Source organism: Mandrillus leucophaeus, unplaced genomic scaffold (assembly GCF_000951045.1).
Source record: "Mandrillus leucophaeus isolate KB7577 unplaced genomic scaffold, Mleu.le_1.0 Scaffold332, whole genome shotgun sequence".
Taxonomy (NCBI): domain Eukaryota; kingdom Metazoa; phylum Chordata; class Mammalia; order Primates; family Cercopithecidae; genus Mandrillus; species Mandrillus leucophaeus.
In genome coordinates this window covers 1101583-1109497 of record NW_012103499.1, presented here as the reverse complement: position 1 = coordinate 1109497, position 7915 = coordinate 1101583, and the positions used below count along the sequence as shown (strand labels likewise).

The 7915-nt window shown below is 44.2% G+C and overlaps 1 protein-coding gene across 1 annotated transcript in view; it reads left to right on the top strand.

Annotated features, from left to right (window-relative positions):
- The first annotated feature begins 7105 nt into the window (after window positions 1-7105).
- R3HDM2 (R3H domain containing 2) overlaps window positions 7106-7915 on the top strand; it is a 165215-nt gene continuing 164405 nt past the window's right edge. Inside the window, exon 1 of the mRNA XM_011988547.1 lies at window positions 7106-7557. Coding sequence (XP_011843937.1) covers window positions 7455-7557 — 103 coding nt within the window. The 5' untranslated portion in view covers window positions 7106-7454. The remainder of the gene's footprint in view (window positions 7558-7915) is intronic.

The window sequence follows — 7915 nt, the reverse complement described above, 5'->3', positions numbered from 1 at the left end:
TTTTTAGTATATGTGCTGCCAAAGTAAGCACATGGGATGGATATTTTTTGAGACTAGAGAAAAAAATGGTATGAGAAGTTGTTCCTTATGTAAAATGAGAATTCTTATACATTTTTGGATTTACTTTTTGAATTGGTGTTATATTTATGTGGTTCAGAGTTTTAAGGATAGAAAAAAGTATGAAATGGAGTTTCCATCCTGCTTTTGTTTTTTTTTTTTTGAGACAGAGTCTCACTCTGTTGCCCAGGCAGGAGTGTAGTGGCATCATCTTGGCTCACTGCAGCCTCTGCCTCCTGGGCTCAGATGATCCTCCCTCCTCCCACCTCAGCCTCAGAAGTTGAGCTGGGACTACAGGTGTGAGCCACCACACTCGACTAATTTTTGGTATTTTTAGAAGAGATGCGTTTTTGCCATGTTGCCCATGCTGGTCTCGAATTCCTGAGCTTAAGAAATCCACTTGCCCCTGTCTCCCAAAGTGCTGGAGTAACAGGAGTGAGCCACCATGCCAGGCCCCATCTTGCTCTTCTTTTTTTTTTGAGACTGAGTTTCGCTCTTGTCACCCATGTTGGAGTGCAATGGTGTGATCTCAGCTCGCTACAACCTCCGCCTCCCAGGCTCAAGCCATTCTCCTGCCTCAGCCTCCCGAGTAGCTGAGACTACAGGTGTGCACCACCACGCCCAGCTAATTTTTGTGTTTTTAGTAGATACGGGGTTTCACAGTGTTGGCCAGGATGGTCTCGATCTCTTGACTTCGTGATCCGCCCACCTTGGCCTCCCAAAGTGCTGGGATTACAGGCGTGAGCCACTGGCACCCGGCCAGTTGTTTTGTATTTTTAGTAGAGACGAGGTTTTCACCATGTTGGTCAGGCTGGTATCAAACTCCTAACTTAAGGTGATCCACCCGCCTCAGCCTCCCAAAGTGCTGGGATTACAGGTATGAGCTACCGTGCCCGGCCCCATCTTGCTTTTATACCCCCAAGCCGGTCGGTTCCTATACCTGTCTCCAGAGGCAACTATTATTACCAGTTTTTGTGCATCATATGCATTGATAAGCATTAAAAAAGGCAAGTATGTATATGTATATTTTCCCCCATTTTACAAAAATGGTTCTGCATTTTTTTTCATTTAGCAATGTAGCTTTTAAGTATTATACATCAAGAATTTCCTTATTTTTGGCTGGCTGCAGTGGCTTATGCCTGTAATCCCAGCATTTTGGGAGGCCGAGGCAGGTGGATCACTTGAGGCCAGTTTTTTTTTTTTTTTTTTGGAGACAGAGTCCTGCTCTGTCACCCAGACTGGAGGGCAGTGCTGTGATCTCAGCTCATTGCAGCCTCCGCCTCCTGGGTTGAAGTGATTCTCCTGCCTCCGCCTCCTGAGTAGCTGATATTACAAGTGCCCGCCACCACGCCTGGCTAATTTTTGTATTTTTAGTAGAAATGGGGTTTCACCATTTTGGCCAGGCTGGGAGGCCAGGAGTTTGAGACCAGCCTGGCCAACATGGTGAAACTCCAACTCTACTAAAAATATAAAAATTAGCTGGATGTGGTGGTGCATGCCTGTAATCTCAGCTATTTGGGAGACTGAGGTATGAGAATTGCTTGAACCCAGGAGGTGGAGGTTGCAATGAGCTGAGATGACGTCAGTACACTCCAGCCTGGGCAACAGAGTGAGACTCTTATCTCCAAAAAAATTTCCTTATTTTTGTTTATGCATGCAGAGTATTGTGGGATATGTATGCACTTTTTTTTTTTTTTTTTTTTTTTTTTTTTTGTCTGAGTCTTGCTTTCTTGCCCAGGCTGGAGTGTAGTGATGGCATCTCAGCTCACTGTAACCTCTGCCTCTCGGATTCAGGAGATTCTCCTGCCTCAGTCTCCTGAGTAGCTGGGATTACAGGTGCCTGTCACCACGTCTGGCTAATTTTTGTATTTTTAGTAGAGACGGGGTTTCACCATGTTGGCCAGGATGGTCTCTAACTCCTGACCTCAAAAGATCCACCTGCCTTGGCCTCCCAAAGTGCTGGCATAACAGGTGTAAGCCACTGCATCTGGCTTGTGCACGCACTTTTTCTTTTATTTATTTATTTTTGAGACAAGAGTCTTGCTTTGTTGCCTAGTCTAGAATGCAGCAGCTCGATCTCGGCTCACTGCAACCTCTACCTCCCAGGTCCAAGTGATTCTCCTGCCTCAGCCTCCCGAGTAGCTGGGACTACAGGTGCCTGCCACCACACCCAGCTAATTTTTGTGTTTTTAGTCGAGGTGGGGTTTCACCATGTTGGCCAGGCTGGTCTCGAACTCCTGACCCCAGATGATCCACCCACCTTGGCCTCCCAAAATTCTGGGATTATAGGCAGGAGCCACTGTGCCTGGCAGAATAGTCTTTAAGTATTGAGAAACTGTCAGGCTCATCATAGTGATTACATGTTTTTCAAAATTCTGATTTTCACTTGAGAGCTTGATTTTTATCATTGGTAATAAACCTATATTGTTCAAGGGTCAGCTGCATTCTTTGTTTATGATGTAAGTGGGTTCATCTGTCACAGCTTGCCTCTATTCCACATGGTTTTGGCTGGGCTCACTCATTTGTGGTCAGTTGGCATGTTAGCTAGGGGCTGATTGGACCAGGATAGCCTCATTCACACGTCTAGCATTGGGCTAAAGCTGTCCTCTAGGTTGGTATGGCCTCTTGCAGGCTGGTTTGGCTTCCTTGCATGATGGTTAGATTCCAAGAGGTTTTGAGTGGAAACTGAACGGCCTCTTGAGGCGTGGGTTCGTTGGTCGCAGTGTCATTCGTGCTGCACTCTGATGGTTAAAGCAAGTCACAAGGCCAGCTCAGATTTAAGGGGTGGGGAAATGAACTGTACTTTTTTTTTTTTGAGATGAACTACACTTCTTGATGGGAATTGCTACACATAACTGTGGCCATGTTAAACATGGGCATAGTTCTTTATTGTTTCTCTTTTTCCCCTTCCCTTTCTCTCTTTCATTCTTTTAAAATGAAATGGATGTTTTCTGCTTGTTTTTATTGCCCTGACTTGTCTTTCTTTTTGAAGTTCATGTTAGAACAAAGCTTACTTACTTAAATATTTCTGTGATTATTTGGTGTGCCTCGCGACTGATATTTTCGGGTCCCAGCTTGGCAACTATTTTTCAGATTACCGTAATAATACCAAACATCTGTTAATCCTGAAAAGCTATTGTTTCTTCCCCAGGTGATTTTGATCTCTTTGAAAAACTGGCAAATTGCTGAGGGTTAACACTCTGGCCCTTTTATGGGCTCTGTTTCCAGCCCTTTATGGCTTGTTAGTTATAGAGAGTTACTAATAGTCACCTGAAATATACATATATATTTTGTTGTTGCTAGTTGTTCCATGAAGTCAGAGAGGGAAAGGCTCTGTAGCAGGAGCAGGAGAAGGTATCTGGCTAGTAGTTGTCTTGAGTAGACAGTATTTTTATATGTGAAATAAACAAGATTATTTGGCAAGTCAGTGACTTGTCAGCCCATCAGGATGAATCAGCAGAAGTCCTAGGTGAGGTGAGAATGTCAGCACAGTGAGCCCCTTGCCCTGAGTTTATCAGGCATCTCATTAAGGTAGCTGTCATAGCTCCTATTTTAGAGAAGAGTAGAAGTCATTGTTCAAGATTTAGCTGACTTTAAAAACGATTTCGGAGGGGGAAGATCACTTTTTGTATAATGACACCCATTGGAAGTGACATGTGGCTGTTTTTCAGATTATAATCATTTTGGTGTGCCCAAGTGTTAACAGTTGTTAGGATCTTTAAAACTTGTCTTCAGGTGACTAGAGGCTATTCTGCTTCTCCAAGTAAGTTTTATTAATTGTCTTGGGTCCTAGACAAGTTAACTGTAGTTTCTGATTTATCTGTTGCCCAAACCTGTGATAATTTGATAGGAATAGGAACTAAGAGGTGGCATTTTATTGCAAAAGATGGATGTTGGCTGCTAAATACAGCTGATTAGAAGGCTAGGACAAAGTGTCTGTTTTTCTGGTGACAGGGTCATTATTAAAGCTATTTTATTTTATTTAGTTTAGTTTAGTTTAGTTTAGTTTTTGAGATGGAACCTTGCTCTGTTGCCCAGGCTGAAGTGCAGTGGCGTGATCTCGGCTCACTGCAACCTCCACCTCTCGGGTTCAAGCGATTCTGCTGCCTCAGCCTCCCAAGAAATTGGGACTACAGATGTGTGCCACCATGCCCAGCTAATTTTTATATTTTTAGTAGAGACAGTGTTTCACCACGCCAGCCAGGCTGGTCTCAAACTCCTGACTTCGTGATCTGCCCACCTCGGCCTCCCAAAGTGCTGGGATTACAAGTGTGAGCCACCATTCCTGGCCTAAAGGTTTATAGAACGCTTCCGTAGTCAGATGGCTGAGTTCAGCTCCTTTCCACTCCCGTGAAGTTATCTTTAAGACATTTGGAATCCTTCATAGAAGTCTTATCAGCAGTGATTCTCTTATAGATGTTTGCTACTTGGGTCAATTTAGTCTAAATGGTTCTAAACTGTGAAGTGCTCCTCAGTGCTATACTGGTAGTCAGAGCTTTGACAATTGCTGCTGCCTCAGAAGATTGGATTTGGGCCCCACGGAGGCAGAGAACAGTTAACTGCCAGATATGACTGCCATCTTATTTTCCAAGTGTAAATTTTACCTTCAGAGAAAGGAAGAGAGGGCTGCAGGCAGATCACTTGAGGTCAGGAGTTTGAGACCAGCCTGACCGACATGGTGAAACTCCGTTGCTACTAAAAATACAAAAATTAGCTGGGCATGGTGGCGGGCACCTGTAATCCCAGCTAACTGGGAGGTTGAGGCAGGAGAATGGCTTGAACCCGGGAGGCGGAGGTTGCAGTAAGCCGAGATCACGCCATTGCATTCCAGCCTGCATGACGGAGTAAGACTCCATCTCAAGAAGAGAATGCTCACTGCAAGCCCTGCCTCCCGGGTTCACACCATTCTCCTGCCTCAGCCTCCCGAGTAGCTGGGACTATGGGCGCACGCCACCCGGCTAATTTTTTTTGTATTTTTTCAGTAGAGACAGGGTTTCACCACGTTGGCCAGGATGGTCTCGATCTCCTGACCTCATGATCCCCCTGCCTCGGCCTCCCAAAGTGCTGGGATTACAAGTGTGAGCCACCGCGCCCAACGAGAGATTTCAGAGAATACAAGGCAGATTGTTAGAATGAAGAAAAGAACAATGTTTTGACAGTTTGGCCATTTTATTGGCTATACAAATAAGTTTTAAACACCTTAGGAAACCCAAGTTTACTTCAGAAGAAGTAACTTCTTAGCTTTGTAAATGCACCAAACAATTAGAAAACTGTTTCAGTGCTTATTATGTGTGAGACACTGTTTAGAATTGCAGGTACAGATATGAACAAGAACAATAAAAGAATTCTTTTTTTTTTCTTTTTTTTGAGGCAGAGTCTCTCTCGCTCTTTCACCCAGGCTGGAGTGAAGTGGCGCGATCTTGGCTCACTACAACCTCTGCCCCTTTCCCCTGCCCACCCCCCGACCAGTTTCAAGCGATTTCCCTGCTTCAGCCTCCTGAGTAGCTGGAATTATAGGCGCCCACCACCATGCCTGGCTAATTTTTGTATTTTTAGTAGAGATGGGATTTCACCATGTTGACCAGGCTGGTCTCAAACTCCTAACCTCGTGATTCGCCTGCGTCAGCCTCCCAAAGTGCTGGGATTATAGGCGTGAGCCACCATGCCCAGCCCACAGTATTTCACTTTCAATTATGATATGATTACAATTAGGGCAAGAAAGTCAAAATTATGTTGTTCTTGATTCTATTCCTCAGAGTTAGAGAGTGACCTCTTGGTGTGACAAAGTTCTTAGTGTGAACCCACTGTGCCCACTTAAAAATTAGATGTATCCGTGCATGGCTTGAGTGCCAATAGGGAAAGGAAACTAGTAAATATTTCGTATAGGGGAGAACAAGGTATTTCATGGGAAAAAGTTTACTACAGGAGTAGTGTTTTAGGACCAGCATTAGTGGTGAAAAGGGGAAGGGCAATATCCTCTGGTCATTCCTTCGCAACTTTAGTCAACTACTCCACATTCCTAATGTTAAAACCGTGATGTGCAGGGGCTAGGTAAAAAAAAAAAAAAAAAAAAATAGAACTTTTTCATAGAAACCTTTGTTAAGGTATCAAGAGGGCAGACTTTCATGATGTGGTATTTGTGGAACAGGGTTATAAAACAAAATGGTGAGTTAGGGATATTCTCACTTTAGCATAGAACACAGTAGGGCTTGGGTGTTTTGAAGGCTTCCAAGGATATGACTGACTTGGGCATATAAAGGGTTCCAATGGTGGCCTCCTGAAATAGATTAAATAGACAGCCCTCAGGGTCTTGTAATAATAATAATAACTACGGCTTTTAGGGTGAAGAGATACTAAATTATATACTTGCAATGCTTACTTATATTCACAGAATAAAATTCTGCCTCTGGTCTCTTTTCACTTCTGTTTCTCATCTATTAAGAGAGAGCCTAGTTTTGCTTGCTCAGTTCCAGACTTTTTTTTTTTGAAATGGAGTTTTGCTCTTGTTGCCCAGGCTGGAGTGCAGTGGTGTGATCTCAGCTCACTGCAACCTCTGCCTCTTGGGTTCAAGCCATTCTCCTCCTTCAGCCTGCCAAGTACCTGAGATTACAGGTGCATGCCACCTTGCCCAGCTAATTTTTTGTATTTTTAGTAGAGATGGTGTTTCACCATATTGGCCAGGCTGGTGTCGAACTTCTGACCGTAGGTGATCCACCTGCCTTGGCCTCCCAAAGTAAAGTGCTGGGGTTACAGGTGTGAGACACCATGCCCAGCCTAGACTACTCTTTTTTTTTTTTTTTTTTGAGACGGAGTCTCACTGTGTCACCCAGCCTGGAGTGCAGTGGCACGATCTCAGTTCACTGCACCCTCCGCCTCCTGGATTCAAGCAATTCTCTGGCTCAGCCTCCTGAGTAGCTGCGATTACAGGCACCCGCCACCACATTCCGCTAACTTTTGTATTTTTTTTAGCAGAGACGGGGTTTCACCGTCTTTGCCAGGCTGGTCTTGAACTCCTGACCTCGTGATCCACCCGCCTCGGCCTCCCAAAGTGCTGAAATTACAGACGTGAGCCACCGTGCCCGGTCTAGACTACTCTTTTTAATGAGTAAAAAACAGCTGAAGAATTTCAGGGAGTAGACTGGGTGATTAATTTATGTTAGAAAGCGGTAGACCAAGAACTGCTCATACAAAAAGGGAGTCGATGTGGACAGGAACAAAATACAGGGTTTTTTTTTTTATTGTGAATTGACAGTGGGAATGGATATAGAGGGTTAAGGGCAGGGGCAGTGTTAGGAGAAACATTGTGAGCCAAAAAAATTGGGAAAGATGATATTAACAGGTGCTGCTGTGGATTTTGAATTGAATCTAATATATTAAGGTTTAAAATTGCTTTTAACATGCTTTTTTTTGTTTTTTTCCCTGCCCCCCTGAGGTTAGACTTGTTTCTTACATGTGACGCCATTCCAGCACTGGACTCATGGAGGCTGAGCATTTATTCAGGTAATAATAGATAACATTTATGGATCACTTTCTATGTGCCAGGCAACAAATTAAGTGTTATACCTCTGTTCTCATTTAATCCTTACACAACTCCATGGTGTTGGAAGTATTATTGTACCCATTTAGTAGATGAAGAAATTGAGATGTAGAGAGTGTATCAAGAGTGAGTTCAGTGCTGGGCGCAGTGGCTCACACCTGTAATCCCAGCACTTTGGGAGGCTGAGGTGGATGGATCACCTTTTTTTTTTGAGATGGAGTTTCGCTGTTGTTACCCAGGCTGGAGTGCAGTGGCACCATCTCAACTCACCACAACCTCCGCTCCCGGGTTCAAGCAATTCTCCCACCTCAGCTTCCCAAG